This window comes from Stegodyphus dumicola, chromosome 10 (assembly GCF_044657685.1).
Source record: "Stegodyphus dumicola isolate Sdum_Otavi_A_Nest chromosome 10, ASM4465768v1".
Lineage (NCBI taxonomy): Eukaryota > Metazoa > Arthropoda > Arachnida > Araneae > Eresidae > Stegodyphus > Stegodyphus dumicola.
This window is the reverse complement of record NC_140777.1, coordinates 161,277,193-161,304,211: the sequence shown is the minus strand read 5'-3', so window position 1 is coordinate 161,304,211 and position 27,019 is coordinate 161,277,193. Positions and strand designations below refer to the sequence as shown.

Sequence of the window (27,019 nt, the reverse complement as noted above, 5' to 3'; positions counted from 1 at the left end):
ACCGTCAGTGTTTGAATTTGTTCTTAGTGGAACAAGAACACAAACTAGAATCGCTGAGAAGACTTTTGTCCATCAAGTTTGTGTGCAAGTTAAAACTGATTGTTTAAATGATCAGGTACGTCGCTTCTGGGAATTAGACTCCATAGGGATACAAGATGCGCAGAAACGAAGAATGACTACTCGAGATGGAGAAATTTTATCAGAATTTCACAAAACTTACAGCACTGAAGACAATCAAAGAATTGTGTCTCTGCCTAGAAAACCATTGGTCACACCTTTGCCTACAAACAAAATTATAGCGGAAAAAAGATTTCATTCACTTCAAAAAAGAATTGTATCTAGTGATGTGTCAAAGACACAATATGACAAATGCATGCTGAATTACATTGAACAAAAGCATGTTGAAGTTTGTTTCATAGATGAATCCAATGAGAAGCCAGTATATTACCTTCCTCATCATGCTATATGAAAGAAAACGCAATCTGAAACCAAGTGGTGAATTGTATTTAACACTTCCTCGCATGCTCCAGGAATGATTTCACTGAACGATACCTTGGAAGCTGGCCTGAATCTTCTTCCTGAAGGTCGTCTACTAAGATTTCGATTGCATGAATTCATTGTTACATGTGATGGTAAGCAAGCTTTTTTACAGTTGTCACTATATAAAGAAGATAAAGACATCACAAAATTTTTCTGGTACATATTAAAATCTGATTCATCTCAGCCTACTACTTTTACAGATGAAATAACTGTTTACAGATTTACTCGTTTACCATTTGGCCTTACTTGCAGTCCGTTTTTACTCTGTGCTGCGAAACGAGAATTGGCTACAAAATATATCGCAAGAATATCCAATTGCTGCACCAATGATAGATAAACATCTCTATATGGATGACTTTCTTGCTAGTGTGGAAACTGAATTACGCATTATAATGCTATATCACGAGATCAAGAATTTAATGGCTCTAATGAAATTGCCTATGAAAAAATGGGCTACAAACTCTTTGAAACTCAAAGATGTACTACAAACACATGAAGAATCTCACAAAATGGAAACAACTGTCTTAAGTACTGGCTGGAATACAACTTCTGATACTTTGAAGCATGCATTCATGACTTCCCTCTGTGTTTCTACAGACAAACCACTTACAAAGAGATGGTTACTCCGCTGCATTGCTAGTTTTTATGATTCCTTAGGCCTTTTTTCACTGTTTCTATTCTTGGGAAAATTTTATTCCAAGATACATGGATTCTTGGAATCAAGTGGAATGAATTACTATCTGCTAATTTATCAACTTTACGGTATGCAGCTGTAAAAGAACTTGATGACATTTGCTTCCTTCAAATTCCTCGATGCATAGGCATTTCATCACATGTTCCTTTTACTATTCATGTGTTTTGTGACGCGTCTGAACGTGCCTATGGTTCAGTTCTGTACATTATTACCTTAAAAGGTGACCAACAGAATGTGAATTTAGTGTGTAGTCGCAACAAACTAGCTCCTATAAAGAAAGTTACCTTACCTCGTTTGGAGCTCTTGGCGGCCCTGATGGGAGCACGATTGTTGCAATATTTCTGTGCTGAAACAAACATCTGTTCGTCAAATGCAATATTGTGAAGTGATTCTCAAGTTGTCTTAGGGTGCTAACGCAATGATCCCAACAAATGGAAAACTTTTGTTAGCAACAGAGTAATAGAAATTATTTCCTATACCAATCCTTCACAATGGAGACATTGCCCTGGCAAAGACAATAAAGCTTACAAACTTTCTCGAGGTGTTTCACCATCAACACTAAAAAACCTGGAAATTTGGTGGAACGGCCCTCCATGGTTAGTCCAATCTCTAGAATATTGGCCTCATTCTGATACTATTTCTAAAGATTACAGTCATAACTTCGAGGCAAAGAAAGAAAAAGTTCAGACCCTTCACATCGTATCTACTCAACCAATCATAAAGGCTGGAAACTACAGTTCTTACGTGCGATTGTTACGTGTAACATCTTGGATTCTTCGCTTTATTCACAACTGTAGGAAACAAGAAAAGTTAGTAAAGTTAGTGGATGAATTACATGCCACAGAATTGAATCAAGCTCGTATTTATTGGATACAGACCGTTCAGAAAGAATCTTTTCCTTCAGAATATGAAGCTCTGTTGACAGGAAAATCACTCTAAGCTAAGAAATCAAGGATAAAACAATTTAACCCTTTTTTTCAAGAACAATATTATACTTCTTGGTGGTTGACTACAGTTTTCTAATTTATCTCATGCTGAAAAACATCCCATATTATTGGACAGTTCTCTTCATTTTACAAGCCTACTGATACGCCAAACACATTTACAATTGCATCATCTCGGTGTTCAGATTGTACTTTCTCAACTTTGTTCAGAATATTCAATATTAAGAGCAAGACAAGCCATTAAAAAGGTAATAAAGACTTGCCTTCCATGTAAAGTACTAAAACAAAAGAGAAGTGAAGAGATAGAAGCTCCATTACTGGATGAGCCAATTCAAGTCATCTCCTTTCGAAACTACCGGAATTGATTTTGCTGGACCACTCTACATAAAAAATAATAGCTCCGTTACAAAAGCTTACATTGTCATCTTCACATGTGCTACAACTCAAGCTATCCACTTAGAATTAGTTTCCGATCTGCGCACTGACGTCTTCCTACTTGCATTACAATGTTTTGTCTCTAGACGTTCACTTCCTCATACAGTGTGTTACACTGATTATGCCACAACTTTCTGCACTGCGGACAAAGAGCTGAAGTTATTGTGGGATACTATATCCTCTGCCAAGGCACAACAGTTTTATGCCCACCACAACATCAAATGGAAATTCATCGCCCACCGAGCGGCTTGGTGGGGAAGATGGTGGGAAAGAATGATAGGCTCAATTAAACGATGCCTTCGGAAAACATTAGGTAAGGCTCTTTTGGATGACACTGGTTTGATCACTGTATTATGTGATATTGAAGCCGCTCTTAACAGTAGACCGATTGTCCACGAATACGGAGTAAAAGATGACTCTGAGGAAGCTTTAACACTCTCACACTTCCTCATAGGAAAGAAATTAACTACTATTCCTTCCAGCCACACAAATCTTGAAACAAATTTAAATCGTATGTGGAAAAATCGTCAACATTTGATGGACTCCTTTTGGAAAAGATGGCAAAAGGAATATTTGATGGACTTGCGTACATTTCATCAAGTGCGGAATCCATCTGAAACAAATAAAGTAAGGAAAGGGGACATTGTCCAACTACAAGATGTTAGACCTCGCCACACCTGGAAAAAGGCCCATGTTGAGGAGCTAATCCTTGGCTGCGACAAAAAAGTCCGTACTTGTGTTCTGCCCAACAATGGACATAGCATTACCCGACCTGTGCCGCTGGTCATTCCCCTGGAGGTTGACCAGGGTGGGGAGAATGTTGCGGCAAAGCCAGCGAACTATTAAAAATAACATTACCCTTTTTGTGAATGGCATCACTTACATTTTTGTATTCATAAATGTCTTTTGTTTGTTCTATACTTCATGTTTATGTTAGGAAATAAATAAGTATAAAATACTATCTCCTAATAATATTAGCTTTACATGCACACATACCAGTGCAAATATATTTGCACAGGTATGAGTGCACGTACAGCAGACAAAAGGCATTTCTTACCTCCAAATTCGATGTTTTTTCGTGTGTGAGTTTGGGGAAGGAGAGAGCAATTAATGAATTTTCTTTTCCTTGTAAGGAATCATAATGGGACTATGAAGTTTGCTGGCTGATGAAATAGAAGCATCGAATTCCTACAGAAATATGGCATTTTTCACAAGAGATACAGAATGCAAGAATTTACATTTTGTGATGTTGTACTTCATAAATGATCAAATTTTGTGGATAAAAATTTGTACAATTCTCTGATTTTTTTTTAAAAGAGAAAACAGATCACTGCACAATGGGAAGAACAAAAGCATGAGCAATGCCAAATTTATGCAATTCTCTGATATTTTTAAAGCAAAAATAAATTGCTGGTGTACACAGGGAATACAACAGTACGTGCAATGACAAGTTGTATGCGATTACAAGTTTCTACAATTACTGGATATTTTTTGAAGCTCGTACAGATCACTGTATGCATAGGAGGAACAATTAAAAATAAATGCTTTATTATGGATGCTTTTTGCATTTTTAACTTTGTTAGTTGGTGCCTGTTTTATGTAATTCTTAATGTGCCACCATTTTTGAAAATAAGCGTTGTTTTTTAAGTCTTAGCTTGGCAAAATATTAGTTGCGAAATGGTTAGTGACTTTTTTACGTTTAAACTAATAAATAGAAAGTATAAAATTATTTATTACTAGCATTAAAAATGGAGGAAATCCTTTTTTCCATTCAATTAAAATTAAACCAAAATATATTTTTATTGACATAAAATAATATTATTTCACGTAGATCTCTATACAATTTGTAACTACTTTTCCCTATTCAAATTTATACATTAAAGAATTTGCCTACCGTTGCAAATCAGTTTACATGTTGTACATATTAATTTATATTAAAAGATTTTAATAAGTATACATTATAGTTTTTAAATTTGATATTATTTAAATCAACAAAAAATTAAAAACCTATAAGCAAACTACAAAGAAATGTAAATTTACTTGGTGTAGAAAGATGAAAAGCAATTTCAGTAACTTGAATTCTGGTTTTCTGAAGTGCAAAGAAATAAAGTTCTATCCCACTCCAGTTTTTCCATTAAAATAAAAAAATTAAAATGTCCATAATATAAATGAATGACAAATTTTTCCTTCACAAAAGCCCTAATTTTTAGAAATATTCTATACAGAATTATTCCTAAACTCACTCTATTAAATTTTATATGAATGCTTAAAATAAATTTCTTTCCTTGCCAGTACTTTACCAGAAATATCTACTTCATATACACATCCTGACCTAAAAATTCCCCCCCCCTTGCAATTGACATTCAGCGGGGTTTGTACTGATCAAATTATACCAGCTCTTTCTGATGTTGGCTGCTAGCACATCTATCAGCAACTAGCATCATAATTCAAGGCATAAATATTAAAACTGTAAATATTTTTAAATTTTATTTTTCTTTAAACATATTGACAAGCTTGTATTAATTTATGAGGAATTTAAAAATATAGAATTGTTTACTACTAGTTCTTATATTTATATGAAAGTAATTTCATAAGCATAACAGTATAATGACCTGCAATTGTAGTATCTTCATATCTCCAACTTCATCTCTTGTAAGATCATATAGAGTGTCAATTGTTTGATTTGACCATCCACCATGTGAAGCACATATTCCACCAAGTTCACATTCTATAGCTTGAAATGGTAAAAGCAAATACTCTGCAGGCAGAACATAAATGTTGTCTTTTGTAGTGCATCCGGTGTCACCGAAATCAACAAAAAACAAGTGAACATCATCTGAATCCAAAACCAGATCTGTTATTAAAGCTCGATAAAACCTGTTACATAAGAGAATCAGGAATACTAATTAATATAAAGAGAGTAATAAGAGTACACAAACAATATGAAAAACACTTCATAGCAACAAAAACGTAAAATATGGTTCATGGAAATTATTTTTTTACTTCCACTACTCTTTAATAAGGGAAGCAACATAACTATGAAACATCAATTATAAGACAATAATGAAAGCAATTTATGAAGGGCTACAATCGTGTAGCTGTTAGAATGAATATTCTATTCTGAAATATTTTTACATCTTGAAAAGCCAACAAAATCCCCATAACTTATACCCTTTTAAGGGGGGGGGGGAACTGAGAGATTGTCTGGAACAAAAAACATGCACAATACTCTGCATTGTGGAATTTGTTATTAGTTTGCACTGTTCATAGAATGCATTTTAAATATGAAAATTTTTAGGCTATTATTTGGCTATTTGCTAAACTTGCCAACGCTTTTTTTGGCAGTGGGGGAATGGCTCCTTGACAGACCTATGTCAGATCAGCATCCAAACCAATAGTTTTATTTTTAAAAACTGCAGCAATCTGCATTTGAAGGGGGTTGAGTAATTTTAAATTTCACTTTGGGAAAATATTCATACTGCATAATAATAATTTTATTGTCCTACATAAAAGTTCCAAATTCAATAATATATTATGCTAAGACTATTATTTAAGCGAATACAATTATTTTGTACCTTTTATCATGAAGTACACTTTACTTTATATGTCCTCCTCAATTTCTAAAATTTTAAAGTTTCAGCTTTATGCCTTTATGATGTTTCATGATCTTCACATATGTATAAATGGTAAAGAAGTGTTGCATGAATTTGTTCTAAACTGATGTAAAAAGCATGCAAATACAAAAGAACTGCCATAATATCAAAGATAGTATCAGTCAGTGGTGGATTTCCATACAGGCACATTAAGATTACACTTTGGTTCTCTTTAAAAAAACCACAAATTAAAAAAAAAAAAAAATCCCTAATAAAAATTACTAACAATTTAAAAGTATTCACTAAATTAAATTAACAAATGTAGACAGTAATTTATCATACGCACTGTTTGCAATAATTGCTTTTAAAGAATACAAATTTTTATTAATTACACTACAATTAATTTTTAAATGAGTTTTTCAATCAACAAGCTTTTTGCTCCTTAAATCAGGTAATAAATCAAAATAATGAAAAAAATTAGATCCAATAACATTTGTTGACACTTTACATACGTAAAAAGTAAAATTAAAAACAAAGTCTGAGGTCAATACTTTGTCTGTAAGCCTAAGTTTTTTGTCTGTAAGCCTAAACAGGAGTAACGTTGCTGCAGAAAACATCATAATATATGTCTGGCATGCTTCATCTTTAGTTGCAGAGAGGAGACTGACATCTGAGCCAGTGTCGCACAGAAATATTTTATTTGATTTTCTGTCTCTAATAAAAAGGCGACGAGACTCGGATAGTAAAGCGCAAGTCGCCAATATACTTTCCCTGGTTCGTTTCCCTGGAAACACATTTTTGGCTTTCCCCTTAAATTTCTGATGGTACCAGCAATAGGAACAATTGGAAGCAGATTTAGCTGAAGGCCTTCGCTTTCTGTTACAACCGTTTTTGGAAACACTGTGTTATTGTCTTAGATACAAAACCTCACCACGCAATTTGCAGACCTCATCCAGTAGGGAATCAAATTTAGAATTATTAGATACACTGACAGATACAGTTGAAGAAACTGTGTTTACCTGAGCAGGTGTAACTTACAATATTCTATCAGCAATGCTGGCAGCTTTCGACGAATCGAGTGGTTCAACCGATGCTAGAATAGATTGAACATTTGGCGGCATTTGCTGAATTAATAACTCTAGTAACAATAAGTCACGTATATCGTGTTTTTCAGCCCACCTTGCCATGACACAAAGCAATTCGAATGGTTTTTCTGTCTTTAAATTGCTCATCGGCGAGTAATTTCTGGATTTCATAGGTACTGCTTTCCCATCGTTCAGTAATGGCAGCTTTGAGGTCTTCGTAAGAAGAATCTGTGCATTCCCAAAGCATGATATTTTTAACAAAAGAGGCAATCTCAGGTGGTAAATGAGTGACACAATAGCTGAATTACATCTTAGGATCCGTAACAGGCTTGGGTGTGGCTAAAGCAAAAGTCAATTCGCACATAGCAAACCACAATGCCAAGTCAATAGGATTGTAAATTGGTATCTTCACGGCTGCTGTTTCCTCCACGGCAGTGGCTGTAGGGAAGAACACGGAAGTCCTGGAATCAAGCTTCTGAAGTTTTATGTGTGTAAGACGGGTCGCCAATTTATGGTGAGTAGGTTATGGCTCGGTGAATATTCTTCGGAGACATGGCCCCATATTGCTAAAACACAACTATTCATAAAAACAGAAAACTTCTACACAAACATTTGAACATCCTTGCATTCAAGCTAAGGGCAATGTGTGCGAGTTCGCTGATCATTTGGCAGTTATTGCGAAAATAACATGACGTCATATGGTGGCGTGCGCAGTCGAACACAAGACTGCCATAAGTGAATGAATAGTTGTGTTTTAGCAATATGGAATCATGCCTTTGAAGAATATTCGCCAAGCCATAACCCACTCACCATACACTTAAAAAAAAACCTTTTACACAGTCATTTGAACATCCTTGCATTCGAGCTTTGATCTGTTCATTCAGTTTTTGTCTATTTAGACCGATCGTAGTTGTTAAAATTTTATGGTGCATAGCACCTACCTGAAAGTGAATAAAAAAAATTTATGCCAATGCATTTAATCAGGCTGGAGTGTAAAGTTGGAAAGTTGTGAAAAGCATGAAATCAGGATAGAATTGGGAATCCTCTTGCATCATCCGGGGAAGTCTTCACTTGGGAAAAAACACTAAGCCTATTCTTCACTCTCTTCAAACTTCATCATCATCACTGTGGCTTGGAAAACGGCTTTAAATTTTTCAGCTGTTGATTTAGTTTACCATATCTTTTTTCGATGTGCTAAATTATGGAACTCGAGAACGCATCGATTTTTCTCATTGTTTAGCCAAGAAATAGCATCTGTAAGTTCCTTAGGTCAGGTGCTTGAATTTTCTTTTTACTTTCTCGCTATAAAGCGGTCACTGGTTCTGCTGCATTTTTGTTGAAGGGAAGTTTTTGTCATTCTTTCCAGGAACTGCAGGTCTTGGGGTTGGCTATTTCGTCTCAAATAGTTTTTTTATAAGCACGGCATCCACGGTAGCTACAGACATGATCTTCATTGCAGAAAATGCATTTTGGCTTCCCGTATCCTTTAAAGGGACATTAGTTTCTTTGGTGAGACTCTTTGCACTTGCAGCATTGCACTGGATTGTTACATAGGTGTCGCATATGGCCAAACTCTTGGCATCAGAAACACTGTGTTGGGTGTTTCTTTGGTGTGTAGCTTTCAATCATCACATTAAAGCTAAGCATATTATTCAGCTTATGAATTGAGTTAGCAGCTGCAGCTGTTTTCCTTAGTTCCAGAAAAAAGATCAGTAATTTTTCAAACTTATTTCTTTGTGTACAGGTGAACTGCTTAACCTTAATCATGATAAATTTTCTGTGCTGTAGATCCTGGAGTATGGCTTCTCCTTTTACTGACGATGGGATGTTCTTCATGATTACAAAGATAAGTTTTTCACTTTGAAATTGATATGAGTGAAACAGCACATTTCATTCCTTAGTCATAGCACAAAAGTCCAATGAGTTTTTTGTATAAATGAAAATTGATTTAGCCTTCATTTGAGATTCGTATTCATCAGTACAGTATTCACAAAAATGTTCATTTTTTTTTTTCCATCCAATCTGTAGTGTCGTGAGGAAACATGATGGGTGGAGGTATTTTTTCTGGTCTCGTTTCTCCCTCTACTTTCTGGGCTGGCTCGGCATCAAGTGTCTAAAAATGTTATTTCCATCGGAGTCGTAACTTCAGGTTTTTTTGTCTTTTTAGGAGAAATCCATCCTTGTTCCATTTCCTTAGCAGATTGTACGGGTTTTCCATCAGTGAGCGGTTTCTTGACTTCTTTAACACCATCGATGTATCCGCAAGTTTCAGGGTGCTGACTGCTTCATCAATTCTTATATCTTTAATAATATTTTTGATGAAATTAAGTCTACCTGCATCTGTTTCCCAGTTCATCAGTTGTTCTATCTGCTCCGTTGAATTCGTATTCTGTGTCTTTTTGCCTTTTTCCGTCTTGAGGCTTTTCAAGAATTCATCTCTTCTTGAAATAACTGGCTGAGATACAGTCAACCTTTCAGAGTTTGCATAATCGCTGTACATTGAAATCATGAGTCCAGAAAAAGGACATTTTGTACGCTACCCGAAGGTAACACTAACAGCAGTTTGAATAATCAAAACTAGAATAAGAGCGTCACCACTACATAAGACACGTTTAACAGCTACTGCACGAATGAATGTGCAAGTTCGTTGGTCGCGCCGGCAGTTATTACAAAAATAACATGACGTCATCTGGCGGTGCATGCAGTCGAACACAAGACTGCCACAAAATCAATAAATTTCTTTCATTAATTATTAAAATTATGCACATTCTTAAGTTGTCAAGCATGACTGCTTGTAAATTATTGCTTACTTCATATTAATTATTAATATTACATTTTTAGGCCTATCTATTGTATGAAAAAAGACTTTAAAGCTCTATTTTTCATCTGATATAGATATTGTTATATAGTGTGTCAGCTTAAGTTGGAAACATATGAAAAATTTTTTATTATTGATGCAACTAAGAATTATACTCTTCATATTTTTATTTGCCTTTAAACTTAAAAAAAATTCTTAGATATAAATTTTACATTACACAGGGTGGCTTTAGTGATCAAATTTCTATTTGTAGTTTCAATTAAAGTACCCTTAATTATAAAAATGCACAGAAATGTTATAAATTGTTAGACAAAAAAATTGTTTAGAATTTGAATCTAAACTTGCATTAAAAAAATTAAGCAGATTGCCAGTTGTTTATTTTTCTAGTTTTTATATCCAATTTTGGTATTTGATGGTTTTTACGTGAAAAATATAGGACACTAACTATTATCACAAATTTTACTGTTATTCTTTATTTCAAAATAAAAATATGAAAAACATCAAAATTAACAAAAAAATAAAATTTTCACCTTAGATTTTAATTCAAAACAACATTTTCAAGTAACTTGCGTATTTGTAAATACTTTCTTGAAACTGAAAATAAAAACTAGATGATTTTAGCTAACATGTATAATATAAAAATCATATCTAAGCATTTTTAGAAGTTTTCTCTGAAAGCAAAACTTTTTACCAACAGTATTTTTTCTCTCTTTTTCAGATCAATAATAAGTTTTCCTTATGTTTTCAGCTGAAGTAGACACACTATATGTAACCTACCTACACCAAATCATATCCAACAAATTGTTGAAAATTTCTGTTAATTATTACTATAACTAAATAAGTTTATTAACTAAATAAGTTTATTATCTGAAATAAAACTTTGTATGTATCTTGAACGAAAAGCGATTTTGTGGTGGAACTACTCTTATAATGCGCCCTCAGGTCACCAAATGAAGCAACAAATTTTTTGGCAGCATATCACTATTACTATCTAAATTTTTTGTCTACATTTCGAACTTTAAGCCTATAATGTCTCCAAAAACGCAGTTTTCACACATGCAAAAACACACAATTTAGGCTAAAAATCCAAAACAAAAACAACAAATTTAGATAGCAAAAACGTAAAGTTTTTAACCAAAAATATTTGACAAGAATCCATGTACACAGCGATATGTTTTAACTTTAAAAAAAAATCTACGAATTGCACAATCTAGGCAACAAACGAATCTACAAACTACTAGGTTAATTTATTAAACCACACCTCGCTTTAATAAATTAACATAACAACAATAAATTTCAAAGAATACCGTGTACACAGCATCCTGTTTAAACTTAAACACGGTTCGTAGCCACATTTTAGTTAAAAAAATAAGCACCTATAAGCACTTTTCGAGCACATTTTAAGAAAAAAAAAATAAGCACCTGTCTAATTACATTATACACAACTGCATAACTTCAAAAATTAGACTCGTAATTTAAAATATGAGAAATGCAGTATTTATTAAGAGAGAATGAACATTACCTCATCCACGGAAAACAAAAACTTTTTTTTTTAATTTTAAATAAAAGTTCAATTTACAGAACTAGTTTACAATGAGAGGAAAAAACTATCCAGAACTAAACTATATTACAAGTATGAAATTTTAGAAGAAGATTTAATGATGAAATTTTAGTTCAAAATAGAGAAAATAAATAATAATAAGCCATATTTATTGTATTCATTTAGCAACTAATAATAGATATAATTTATTTTCCCACTCATACTATTGATATTTAAATAATTTAACTTAAATAAAAATTCTGAACATTCTCTAAATTTTTATTGTATACCAGTTTTCCCTTAACAGATATTGCAAGCAAAGTAATTTAAGTAAAAAGGAGGAACATTTCTGAAATCAGAAGACGGAATATTTCTTAATGCAGTCATCCTTTAACAGTAAAAGTTTAACTAATCTGCATACTCGAAAACTGCTGAATATTTCGGAGAGTTGAGCTAACTGGGAAAAAGAGGAGAGTGTGTGTGTGGGGGGGGGAGGGGAGGGGGGTAGATTGTAGCCGCTCTTTAGATTTTTGGGCTAAATAGTAAAACTCTTTTAAGTGTTCATAAACAAATCTCACTGAACATCAAGATTAATTATCTCTGCAAAATATCGCAAACGTTATTGCGCAATATGTGCGTCCTAATTTTCCCTTACATCATATTTTGCAATCAGAATCAATAGCTGCCGGTATTCGGAGAATAAAGAACTAAATAAAGGAAAAGAAAGAGACTTACTAATCTGGGGGATTTTTCATTCTAATTTTAAACAGACTGAGTTAAATTTCTGGAATAGAATCATTCTTCACTTGGTTGGTAGATCGCAGGTTTAATCCTATTCAATTCCCTATCAAATCTTCACGGGTTTAATCCTATTTAATCCAGATTGGAAAGTGACCCCCCCCAAAAAATCGTTGCTTGTTTTGCAGCGAATTGCAACAGTTTCAATATTTGCAATTTTGTGGAAAAAGGGGAGAACCTCCCAACCTCTGTACTGTATAATGCATTGGAAAAAAGAAATTATTTTGATTATTTGATTACTTTCCCTTTAAACCATTCCGAATATTATTCCTTAGAAAGCTAATCTCCGTTAAAATACACTTACCCATTTCTGGAAGTTTATCTATACTTCAGTTACTGCAACTATATTATTATAAATTATATATTACATATTTTCATAATATAAGCATAATAATCATAATAAACGCGAATATGAACTGACCATGCCGAAGAGAATTCAAACAGGGTTCGTACGCATTTCTGCACACGGAAATTAAGTACTTTTAAGGACCATTCATGAAAAAAATTAAGGACGAGCAAATGGGAACTGAATAAATTCAATTAAAAATATTATCTATGCCTGAATTTCACTTTTGTGACACCATCCTAAAAATAAAATAGATCCCTAAGTAGTATGCATTATTATTAAACATGAATTAATGAACATAATTATTAATAAGTTTGAGAATAAAATAAACTTTATGCAATTATCAAGTAGCATTAACTATTTTACACTTATAATAGTTGGTCATATTTTAAAGAATATGACCAACATTTATGTTTTACTAACAGTTAGCTTTATGTTGATTTTTTTATGTCTCATTTTGTCATGTAAAATGAGAAGTAAGTTCATAATCAGCATGATTCATAACAAGACTGAATATTGTCACTGCTGTTGCTTGTCTAGAGAGACCTGCTGATTATAACAAACCTGAATAGCCTGATGTAGGCACGGTTGGCAAGTGTTGAAAGGCTCTGTTTGATGCAGTTAGTGTCGTAGCTTTGTGTAGAGTTCGAGGGGTTGCAACCCAGTTAATATACTTTAAGGTTCCAATAAGGCATTAAAGCAAAAGAGGTGATAAGTTTTTTGTATTATTTTAAGTCTCAGTAGATGCAAAGAATAAGTTTTTCTTGAATTTTTATACTTTTGTATTTTATTTTGTGACCACAGTGAGTATTAATGAATGGCAATAACATACAGAGATAATTTTTAGTTAGTTATAAATAATTAAATTAGGTAGTTTGATAACCTTAGTCATTATGTGACTAAGGCTAAACTGGCTCATATTCATGTTACAAATTGAAAAAGTCACAAAAATCAACTATGCAGCCAGCCCATTTACCTGAGATTCAATCCATATTTACTATTTACCTGAGATTCATACATGGCCACTATTAAATTTTATTTTTTAACAATATTTGTTAAAAAACCCTATTAAAATCAAAATCTAATAACATTTCACAGTTTAAAATACATCTAATTTATGACATTAATTCTTAAACGCTATTAGGGTAATTACACACTAAAAGCTACAAAACATTTATGTTTTGTAACAACAGCACTCAACAAAATATTTATCCATCATTTTAATTGGAAGCCTTCCCAGACATTTTGGCTAGTTCATATCGATTTCCTTCACTTTAAGTATCTTTTCTAACAATTAGAGATTTGTCTCAATATTCAAAAAAATACTCTCGCTAGTTTCTGTGTGCTTTATCTCCTAACTTGTCAACCTCTTCACAATGTACTTATGAGGGTTTACTTGATATGGTAAAAGTTATATAGTCCAAAACCCCTGACAGACATGAAGCATATTATTGCTATGTCTGAAAATAACTACAATATTAGACAAAGGCTTAAATAAGCCTCTTATTTAAAAAGAACTTAGAACATAAAGGCATGTTCTGATGCTAACAAAATCAATTACAGCTCAAGGAGATGTAATTATACAAGAACAGTCAAATTCAAACTAATAATGTGGACTAGTGGTCAAAGATTATACAATTTAATTTTAATTTAATCAAATGAGGAAATAAAAATGGGAAATTACAGTAAAGGCTGAAATCATAAACAATTGGGTAATTTACATAATAATAACTGCACATATCTTTGAAGAATAATTTTCTTTATGTACGCAGTTTCTTTCTTCAACATATTTCCTTTACATTTTAGAATTTTTGGATTTAATTACGGATTTCTTTTATTCTAAAAAACACTAAATGCATTTAGAATGTTCAGGAAATGTGGCTACTTTTATTTTAGTACTATGAACATTCAGAAGAAATATGGAATATATATGGTAAAGTCTGGTTACAGAGCTGATGTGGTAGAATTTTTAGAATTTAGTGACACACCGAACAAAAAATTCTAGAAATATCAAAACTTTTAGAATTTAGAACAGGCATTGGAAGCAGAATTTAAAAAGGTACTAGACAGCAGACTTTAGGATCCACAGAGATCGCATCAGGTGGGAAAATGCCTATTTCCAGCTATGTGTATGATGCATTAAGACATATTAGATAAACCTTTTAAATTGTAAATTTTTAATTTCTTTATTAATAAAAAAACTCTTTCTATAATTGCCTGCCCATGTGATAAGATTAAAAGCATTTTTGATATTTTCCATGCTTGTATCTAGTGAAAAAGTAGAGAAAATAAAGGGAAGATAAACATGTTAAGATTCTAGTATCATAAGCAAAAACATTGAAATATTATGTTTTCATTGTTCTTCTAGACATTCTCCAAAAATTAATTCATTGTAAACTTTCCATAAAATACATCCATTACGTGTTGATGCCATGGAGATATTTTTCATATTGTCACCTATTTCTTGAATCTTCTAGAATCATGGGTCTATATATCTTGCCTTCAAATCCTTCTAAACTTTCCAAGCTGCAATGTCTAAAATCCTAAAGAAAAATTATCCCTACCAATTCTGTAACAGCAAAAAGCCAGAAATATTTTGGGAAAAAAAGAAGGAAAAAGTGTAAAATTAATTTTATAGAGAAAACAGACGCATATTCTGAGAATTTTGAATATTCTGAGACAATTAATTACATAGGGAAAAACTCTTACTATGAAAAAATAGTGAACTGAATCCTGCTATTCAGTTCACTTTTGAACTTGAGACTTGCAATTCTCTCCCGTTTCTCGATATTCTGGTCACACGTAACACATCCAACTTCAGTACTACAGTTTACCGTAAACCTTCATCGGTTTGCCTTCCACCACACTTTAAATCATGTCATCCGACTAAACAAAAGTTAGCTTCATTTTATTCCTATGTTTTCCGTGCTCTTCAAGTTTGTTCCTCCAAACTAGCCCTTGATGAAGAACTAAATTATTTAAAAGCAATAGCTATTGACAGGGGCTTTTCACCCAACATTATTAATCAAGCAGTTAAAAAATTGTCATCTCAACACACTAAAAGGCACACTCTTATTTTAGGAGATTATAAAAATTCTGTTGTCATTCCCTTCTTTCCATCAATTAGCTATAAAGTTGCAAATATTTTGCAGAAATTTAACTTTCGGGTTGTTTATTCTCCCATCAATAAAATTCCAATTTCTATACTCAAGGACCCCATTCCGGATATGAATTCCTGGGGTATTTATAGGATTCCTTGCCAGTGTGGTTTAATTTACATTGGTCAAACTAAGAGAGCCTTAAAATTTCGCGTCAAAGAACATGAGGCATATGTTAGAAAAAAGGAAACACAGAAGTCTTCTGTTGCTCAACATTGTTGGTCCGAAAATCACACTTTCAATTTTTCTGCTGCCAAAATTATTCAAAAAACATCTTCCATTGGAGAACTGGATTTTCTAGAGGCATTTCACATTCATAAAAATCTTTCTGTTCTAGTTAACGATCCTAATTCCAATCCAAATTTGCCTTCGGCTTTTAGAGAAATTATGTTTTAGTTCTGGTTTCGCCAACAGATGGCGCCACTTGCTTATTCTTGTCCAGGCTTTCTTATCTTATCTAATCATTATTTCCTATCTTGTTCATTTGCGGTTTTGCAGCTGAAGATGATGGTTCGGTAAAACCATCGAAACTAGTCCTGTGAAAATTTTGTGAATATAACGCTGATTTTTGTTGTTTGACTTCTGAATTAACAGAAATACCAATTTCATACCGCATTTAACATGCCACCACATAATCACTATCCTATTTATATGACAGCTAGACATACTATCCAGAAATTTCATACTATGGTTCACAAATAAATCTTCAAAACTTTCTTTTCCTAAATCCTTGTAAGATTTCCATCTTTTGCCGAACTTCGATTCATCAACTTCCACCACTTTATCTTCCCCCCCATCTTCTCAGACACAGAGCATTATACAGAGCAGACTCGTTAATAACTCCAACATCGTACCTTTTAATACTAAATTTCTTTTGCACACAATCTAAAATACGTGACTGAAATCTTGCCACCACGTCTCTCATTGCAATTATAGGCCATTTCAAAACACGCACGACATGAACCAAAGAGCAATTAAACCACTCCACCAAAAGATTTTTCAACATCAACAGGGTTGCCATACAACACACAACACATATTGTCACATTTGGTGATATTAGGGTGCATATAAGAGTAGAGCCTTCGTGGTCCTCGCAAATAATCCAATAACTTGCTAGCATCTTAAAGCTTCACGTTTCATTCTAAATACATAAATAACTATTATTTATTAACAATCAATTTATTTAGGAAAGAAGACTGGCAACTTCAGCCAGCAAAAGCAAATGAGAAAAAGAACAGTGAGTGTAACAGCAAAGAAATTTATTAGATAAATTTATAACTCATTCAGAAAAGAATGCTGGAAAGGAACCTCAAAGAGTTGATACAAAATGTTAAGCCAAAAGAACCAATGAGTAACCTGAAATGAAACTGACAGGTGAACAATTTGTGATATAGATATTATCAATAAAATAGCATAGAACAACAAAGAGGAATTGGATCAATAATTAGCAGACTATGGTACAATTAAAGATGATCGAGTTCTCAAGTCAAGAAATATTTAATATCTAACTTCTTGGGCAGAAAAACTTCCAACAATTCTTTCGCAGTGAATACTCATAAATGCAAAACCACCAACCAAACTGTTGCATTCCTTCAATTTGGTAGAGAGCTATGTAGACCGGATGATGTTAAACCTGATCTTAGGCATATTATATCCAATGATAATTTTGTAGCAGAGATTACCTCATATTTGAAGAGATTTGCCGCCACAGTTAACCAGCTAAAGGAACTAATTGAAAAGAAACTGGACTACCGAAAACAATATGCTGACGCAGGTCGAATACACCTGGAGATTGGGTTTGGATTTCCAAGCATCATGTGAGTAGATCTGCCGAACAGAAAACATCTAAGTTTATGTCTCGTTAAGATGGCCCTTACGTTATTATAACTCAATGCTCAATGACTACCTATGAGGTTTCAAACTTAAGTGAGCCACATACTCTATTAGGTGTTTATCATTCTTCGGCCTTAAGACCTTGTTTTGACTCGAGTTCATCACCTCTTCACAGAAGAGGGCATCCCAGGAAACATACTGCTGCTTCCTCCTTGGGACGACATTGAAGCCAGAGGAGGAATGACATAACAGATGGCAGGAGTGCACTCTCAAAAACTTGTCCACTTTTCACATTCTTCCACTCAGGAAGAGAGGTAGAGCGCCAAAAGTTACTTTGCATTCAAAAAATAATCAAGAACGTGTGGTTTCGGAAAGTGCTGCAAAGAGAAGTCCCCTTGCCCATAAGGAAAAAAAAAAAAAAAAAAAAAAAAAAAAAAAAAAAAAAAAAAAATAAGACTAGAGACAATAAGACAATATTACAAGAGCTCCCAAATCTTCCAATTCTGTCTCCTTGCCGGGACATCGGCGGAGCTAGAGGGAGAGGTTGTAACCAATTCTTTAATATAAACTGTTGGACTAAGTGCAACAACAAGGGTGCCCTCTGGTGAGTAGTCACTAAAGTACTTCAGTAGAAGCCAAGTATTTAAAATGATAGATTGTTTCTGACTCTTGCTCTGTAATTTTCTTAAAGTTAAATGTAATGTTCATGTGTAACTTAAACCTGTTAGTAAATAATTGTTACACTATAAAGGACTCTAACATGGCCCCTTAAACTCTATATTTTTAAATAAATTCTGTATGTATTTTGTATTATAATTATTTTTTATTAATAATATAAAAAGGAAGCTACTGCAAAAATGTACATGTAGAATTCACACTATAGCATATTCTCAAGTGCTAAATTTGCCACTAACTTATACAATTAACAAAAATGAAGAAAGTTCTTTTAATATTATTCAAAGAATCAAGGAATCAGTGGCTTTGCATTTTAATGCTCAGAAATCTCAAGTAAAAGGTGAAATAAAAAAGAGCAATAAGATTTGAAATTTTTGCTCAGTTTATAACAAGACACAGTTCTATTGACTTTTAAGACAGAAAAAATGACTTGTGAACATTTTAAAAATTTTACAAAGCAGTAATAAATACTTCAGTACTTACACTGCATACTCATGAATTAAAGACAGAAATAGTTTTAAAATCACCAACATGAAGAATAAAAATATTTTCTTACCTATTATCTTCATTAAATGGTGCAATACAATGCAGACCCTTATGTAGTGCTAGGCATTTTTTCAATGTTTTATTTTTCACTTGTTCATTTATCTCATCCAGCATTTTATCTAAACTAAAATATGCATATTTATAAGCAATGAGAAAATATTTGAGATATAGTAATAATTTGACCATAAAATTCAAGAACAAGTCTAAAAAACTATGCTATTATGAATTTTTAAATATATTGTTTTTTTGTCAACTCCCTCTCTCACACTATTTAAAGAGGTACTTACCAGTCAACAAACTTTGCTCTCTGAACATAAAAATGATCAGGAGATATCACACTTGAAACATACACATCTTCAAGTATACTGCATTCCAAAAAGGCATATTTTAATTGTGTTTCATCTGTTAATTCAGCCTGACTTACAGCTTTTACTGAAATACAGAATGAATGAAAATTTTATACTAAGTTATACTTTTTGAGCATACATTATGAAATAACTTTATGCAATGTTTACTTCGTAAATGTGTTTAAAACTGTTAATAATTTTGAAGCAATTTAGAAAAAGAATTTACATATGCAATTTAAAATACAAAGTATACTTACCAACACGTCTAGGTAAAGAGACTTTATCTTGGCAAATTTTATATAACAATGGTAGATGTTCTTTATTATATTTAGCACACCCAGCATCTTTTAATGCTTCATCTAATTTTAGTACATTTAAGTAATCATCAATAAAATACAGTTTTTCCCTAAGTACAAGTGGATGTATCCATAAGGTTTCACCAAGACAAAGAGCAATCTAGAACATGAAAACATGAATTTAGATAAAACACCCATTAACTGAAAATATACTTCTTTGTATATGACATAGATAACTTCTCATTCCCTGTCTCTCAGATCTGTAATGTTCTAACATTTTCATGGCATAAAATTATAACATGATAAATCCACATACTTAGTATGCAAAGAAAAAAAGGCAATTTCTGTGATGAAGAGAATGTCTAAAAGAGCAAAAATTTACATATTTACAAAACACGGTATCCAGAATAACTTTGCATGGTTGAAAAGCTTTTGCTTTAATATCATTATGACGTGAATTATGCCATCTCAGATGATGGCACCTCACACATTTTCTCTACAAAGAATAGGCTAATACCAAACTCAATTATCATAAATATTATGCCCATAAGCATAATTTTTTTACATGCTTTTTGAATGAATGAGTACTTAACTTATATAAATTTTCATGGGATTAAAGTATCAGTTAAAGCTCTACATAATGAACACGTGTTCTCCAATTTCATTTCATTTAAACATCTGTACGTCTCAGCTCAGAGAAGGAATTTTCATTGGATCAGAGATTAGAGATTAGACTATTTTTTAATAGCTTAATTTTATAGACAGTTTAAATAAAACACGGAAAATAAACTAAGGATGCATTTAAAAAAGACTGCAACAACTCTTGAGAAAAAGAGAAATCTCAATCAAGGTGTACTTCTTCCATTCATTTTTTTTAAAATTATTATCATCATTTAAAGTGAGCAAATGTTTCTTCCAGACACTGTTCAAAATAAAGAGGGGGGGGGAGGAATCTGAAAGCGTTCAGATTTTATATTGTGCCCAAAAGGAGTCTTTTCAACATTTTATGTACTGCTTTTATTGATTAAATATCATGTTCTTCGGGCTTAAAACACATAAAGTATATTTAAAAACAGCATATCATTAGAATTTCTGATACACAGACTCATACGCTGGAGATAAAAAATGTCTTTCCCCCCCCTTCATTCAGTGTTGCCATTGCTTGCTTTGATATCGTCGAGTTTGTTAATCAAAAATTTGTAAATGCTTTATAAAATCTGAAACAGATAGTAAAACAAATTAAAAATTTAGGCTTTCCGATGCCCATATTCGAGTCGAGGACTACGTTATTTACAATGTGATGTCTCTTGGTAACATTATTTTTTCATAATGCGAGAAACATTCATGCAGATTCTTCATTACTTAGTTTCTTTAAATATAATACATGGTGATAATATTTGGTGGCAACAGTTTGAAAAATGAATTGATGCAAAATGCCGTTTTGAAATTAATAGCCTTTAAATTGCCTTTTGAAATTTATATAAAATGCAATAGTTACATATGGCAATTTAAATATTACATATTTAAATTGCCATATTTGAAAGGTTTTATATACTTAAAAAATAGGAAAAAGTGATTTTGTTGTGAAATTGGTTAGTGTTTTAAAGACTTCTACAGAGAGGGTAGCACTGGACAAGCCAAGATCAAGTGAACTTATAGGAACTGTCCTTAGTTTTTGAACTTTTTTAATAAAAACACTCTGGTAAAAGTCTTTTAAAACTACAGTTTTACAATTTAGAAATTGGTAACTTCTAAAGCATTTATTTTTTTTTACTAACTTGCATTAGTCGCCCTTACAAAATTTGTTCAATGCTAAGATAATAATAAATGCATTGATAAATGAATCACAATGTTCTTTTTTTAGCTCAAAAGATATGTTAGCCCCAAATGGGATATTGGTCTGGAAACAGCATTTTGCATTGAATTACTATAAATGGCGTATCACTTTTCAAATTGTTGCCAGGAACACGCATAGGATATTATCTAAAACCAGAAATTATTTATATTTTTATGTTAAAAAAATCTGATATGCACAGAACATGACATCCTTTAAACATATTTCCTTGAATTATTCTAACGTAATTAACCAATCCCTTAAAACCTAAATTGAAAATGACATCACAAATTGCAAGTTTTTATATTATATATTCCAGTCAATATTCGTCACATATGAGTCAAACTGCTCATAATTTTATTTTTTTTCATGAGTATAAAACTTCCCAAATATAAGTAAGTTTCAGTGTGTACAACATTTCAAGATAAAGTCATGTAACTTCGCAGTTTCGTGGCCACTGCAATTAATGCATACTACTCTACCACTCTAATGCATTTCTGGTTCTGAGAATATCTGAATTTTACAGTGTGCACATCAAATCCACAAGATTTGTCAGAATTGAAAGATACCATAAAACATGAAGTTATACAGATTCTTCCTGCAATGTTACATTTGTCAATATTGTCATTTATGAAGGTAAGCAAAATGAAAACTTGTAATATTCCCCCCCCTCTTCTAGCATTATCATTACTCCTTTACAATGCTCTTCTTTGAAGATGTTTACTCTGGCAATTTTCATCATACGTTTATGGCTCCAGTGCCGTTTATGGTTTTACAACGTGTAAATCAATTTGAGAAGGAAAAAGTAGATGTTGCCATTCAAAAATTTTGAAATATTTTCACAGTAACCATAACTGCGAGAGCTCTATTGTTTTAAATAACTACAATCTCACATGCAAACCTTCAAATAACATCCGAAATTTAATTACAATTGGTTCAGTGGATAAGCAACTAGGGGTTCATGTATCAGAGAACTTTTATGACCATCTTGTATGCATATATATGTATATATATATATTACAATTGGTTCAGTGGATAAGCAACTTTTATGACCATCTTGTATATATATATGCATACTCATTCATAGGGGATTTTTTTGTGATGTCTGTAATACATATCAGGGTTACCACACAAACAGGAGAATGAAATTCCCTGACTTTTCCAGGTGTGTTTCAAGAAAATTCCAGTCTATCAGTGTAATGTACGTTGGCTGTGCTAAGAAGTAAATTAATTATGGTATTACTTGTATTGTGTAGCAAATTCACTTAATTATTCAATAAATCCCAGAGGACATTTATTCTTAATTATTCTTGATATACTTTGTTTGATAATTTTGTTTACTTTTCCACTTAAGAAACTTAATAAAATTTAAGATATATACATTGGATAACAAATGTATGTTTTATTTAATTATTACTCATGATCATCACCAGTTCAACACGAGGTTAATCCGGTCCTTATAAATCACAACGCAATGCTAAATAGTTAGGTTAGATTTTAGGTAAATTTAATTTGTGTGAGGTATGTTCTTAAAAGGCACCTTAACATTTGAAAACACAAATATAATTATAATAGTTGTTGTTTTCTCCACTGAAGATTGAGATTAGAATCTTCCCAATCTGGAATAAAATAAGGCTTTTTTTGCAGACATTCTGCAGCTAAACGAAAGAATTAAATCTATTTTAATAAATTGAGGTATTTTATATTTATTTCACAGCATACATAAGGAAAAAATATGTGCATTAAATTTCGTGATGGTATGTCATCATGCTGCTAGAATTAATTTCAGGATAATGCCAGAGAAAATTTCCTGAAATTTGGAAATATTATTTACTAACAATAAATAAATTTAGAGGGAAGAAGCAACTTTAAATTATATGAATGACATAAAAATAAAGATAATTACGTAAAAAATGAATTAGAATAATCAATGATATTTTAGCGAATGTAGTTATATTACATGGTTAGCCTAGATGACAGATTACTATTTTTTTATTTTACTGCAAAATGGCAAGGTATTTATTAAAAAGAGGGAAAAAAAAAAAAAAAAAAAAAAAAGGTTTAAAAAGATTTTGCGGTAAAATTCTAGTATACAGTAAGGCCTTGGCACGATTTTGAAAATTGCCGGCAAGACCAAAATGACGCGTTTACTGCGCATCATCATGTCGCCAAATCCCATTGTACCACACATGGAGATTATTCTAACCATACACGTAAAATGCTATTATGCCGCTAGAATGCGGAGGGAAATTTTGCCAAGGGATTTGGCGAAGGAACCTGGTGGCCAAAATTTCCCTCTCCACAAAGTGTACAGGAAATTGAAAAACACGATTTATGAAGAAACGTTCTTTGACAAAAAAGAAAACTACAAAAATCCGTTTTTAAATTATTGTGAAATTCGCAATAATTTTTAAAACGGATTTTCGTAGTTTTTTTTTTCCCTGAAAAGAACTAATTTACTTGCGCCAAAAAATATTTTCTTTATCTTTAGAGTTTAACCGCTTGCGCTAAGACTAAACTTCACGGTTGCGGTGCCGTGCGCTATAATATAACAAGTGGTAAAGGGTCTCATTTACGCCGTTCAGCATCTGCGAGTGCAATCCAGAGCTGTAACTCGAGAAATAAACAATCTCGTTGTTAGGCGACATGTGCACCACGTTATTTTCATTTTTTCGATAAATGCTTATAGACGTGGTGTTCACTCGCTCACAGTTTGAGACAAAAGCATCTCGACGTGCGTGGATTCATTTTATGAACTCTTGATAACGTGACCTTCGAACTTCGACACTGGTTTCAAGCTTTGGCGACAGATATATCACGCATGCACAGCTGTTTTCCTCTATGATGGAATGGAGCCATGTCTGTTGCAGAGATTTTCCTTCTTTACAATATATATTCTTTGATTCTAACCTCCATGGTACCGTATACTAGGATTAAACCCATTTTGTGTTATACGAGAACAGGTACTTTCTTTAGTTCATGCACTGCACATGCGATTCTCTAGAATACTGGAAACCAAAAGTTGCGGGAAACTTGCTTTGCCTTTCTAAAAGAAATCAAATTGGAGCTGCGAAAATTGGCTCTATGCCAGCTGCCCGAATGACACTCACGTGATACACAGTTCGCCAAAAAAGTTATCTCTTCCGACGTCGGTGCAAAAATCGCTTTTTTTGGCGGAATCGTTGTATGAAATTCCCTGACTTTTCCAGATTTTGACAAAAATACTTAAATTCCCTGACTTTCCCTGAATTTTTTGGTCAATTTTCGAATTTCCTGACTTTTTCCGGTTCTCCCGGTTTTCCAGGTAGCGTGGCAACCCTGACATATGTATGTATCATGTATAACTTTGGCAGTACCAAACATGCATGCATGTATATATATATATAGACTGCATACAACTTTTTTTGTTGAAATTCCGACAACGTGCGCCGCAAAGTGTTAACCCTCTCACTGCATACTCTTTTTTAAATCAAAACAGGTTAAAAAATTGCGTATTTTTTATAACATATTTCAAATCTACATATATTTCAGAGTCTCTCTAGTGCGCCGCGAAGGGTTAACCCTCTCACTGCATACTCTTTTTTTAATCAAAACAGGTTAAAAAATTGCGTATTTTTTATAACATATTTCAAATCTACATATATTTCAGAGTCTCTCTCTAAAAAAAGATCTTTTACAAGAGTTTTTTTTTTTTTCAATATAGAATTAGATCATAGAAAAAGGTTGTCAGAATACTAAAATTGAAGAATAATGATATAAAAAGAAAATTTTGAAAATTAATACTGGTTAAATTATCATTTATTTTATAAAATACAAAGGTAAAACATATATACTAATGAAAATATTTGCATATGAATTTTGCACCACTGTCGAACGTTTTCAACAGAAACTGAATTTTCAGATTCATCACTATCTGCAGAGGAATCTGAGAAATTCTCATCAGTTTTGCTATAACTATCTTCAATACACTTGAAATCAGAGTCAGAACTACTATCAGTGTTGGAAATACAGTCAGGAATATAGGTTATATCACCCGTGAAATGCTTCCTGCCAGACATCTTTGAGCTCTGAAAAGCGCGTGCAAAATACTACATTACGTGTTCTTGTATATTTGGCAGAAATGTGGACAACTAATGCCATCTGTTAGCCCACATCTAAATAAACAATTAAGCATCACAGAAAAGCTAAAAAGGAAACCTTGAACAGGGAAAGAGTGGGTTGCACAGTTAACTAGAATTCATCCCCGCGGAAATCGCGGGTTGCACAAATTTTGTTACTTCTATGTTGCCGTGGAAATTGCAGGATGCACAGCGATAGGGTTAATACATGGAAAGGAGTTAAATCAATTATCCAAAATTATGCCACTTGTTTAAAATATTCTCATTATCTACATAATATTTCTCAAGACTTGAGCCTCTTTATCCATTAATGAATAAAGATGTTCTAAAAAAGGTTAAAAAAGGAAATTCTTAGAAGAAAATACTGTAATAATAAATAAATGCTTGTAGTTCTTAATAATTATTTGGTAATTATAGAGGGAATCCCATAAATATTGGTACAAACTTTTAAGGGCAGGTAGAGCACATCGAAAGGTTTGCGAATTGCATAGCAAGGCAAGACCAGAAACGCGATGTGAAAGTGATATTAGAGGTAGAAGATATGCAGAGATATAAGACAAGATATTACCAGAAATATTTATTGCTCATAAATATTACAGAATACTGTAGCAGAGGATATTACCTTAAAATGCTACAAAAGATGATCAAAATTTCCATTGTTACCAGCAATGTGTACATTACATGAATGGGCGATGGATTGGTGGACATGTCAAAAACAAGGTGCCCCATCATGTTGAAACCACATGCTGCATCTTATATTTTGTGGCACAGGGTGAAGTAAGCTTGGTAGAACCGGTTCCAAAAAAGTGAGATAATTTGCTGATGTCATAGGTGATGGCAACAGGTAAGGTCTGACTAAGCAATCACCAACCAAACCAGCCGTTATCAACAACACCACCTAGTAGCTTACTTTGACATTTGCAATCATAGGTTGCTATGCAATTCTCAGTTCTTTCATCATGCCCTACCTGAACTTAGAATTTGTACCAATATATATGGGGCACCTAGCATATTCATTATTACATATAAATGCATACAACACAATAAGAAAAAAAAAAGAAAAAAAAAAAAAAAAAAAAAGAGTACTTTAAATCTTTTCATGACTTGGGCAAAATTTATCTTCCAACTTATTTGGGAATCACAGATTCTAAACTCTTGCTTTTACAAAAATGTTTACTTTTTATTTGTTCCCCAACATCCTTCTTCAAAGTTTCAATGACAATTTTACATGACTTTCTTCCCATTTTTTCTTACTCAAAATTTAATTAATTTATGGGTGATTAAATTCATAAGCACATAAATTTCACTTATTCAAGTATTTCTTCTAATATTATGATTTTATTTCAGCTACATTGTTTTCTGTAAGTCTGATAATTAAACAGCATGAATATATGAAAAAGCTGCAAAAGAATAAATATT

General features: G+C 32.7%; 1 protein-coding gene across 10 annotated transcripts in view; it reads right to left on the bottom strand.

Annotated features, from left to right (window-relative positions):
- Nucleotides 1-27,019, bottom strand: part of LOC118187598 (putative ATP-dependent RNA helicase TDRD12) — a 342,589-nt gene that overhangs the window by 39,049 nt on the left and 276,521 nt on the right. For 9 of the 10 annotated variants that reach the window (XR_015043602.1, XR_015043603.1, XR_015043601.1 and 6 more), the window contains 4 exons: nt 19,610-19,808; nt 19,293-19,437; nt 19,016-19,129; nt 5,226-5,490 (listed from right to left, as the gene is read on the bottom strand). Coding sequence is in view for 6 of the 10 variants with exons in the window: in XM_085825776.1 (XP_085681902.1) it covers nt 5,226-5,490; nt 19,016-19,129; nt 19,293-19,437; nt 19,610-19,808 (723 nt within the window). In the remaining 4 variants the exon portion in view is untranslated. Of the gene's footprint in view, nt 1-3,670; nt 3,802-5,225; nt 5,491-19,015; nt 19,130-19,292; nt 19,438-19,609; nt 19,809-27,019 lie in introns of all 10 variants that reach the window. The other variant, XR_015043604.1, reaches the window with a different exon arrangement.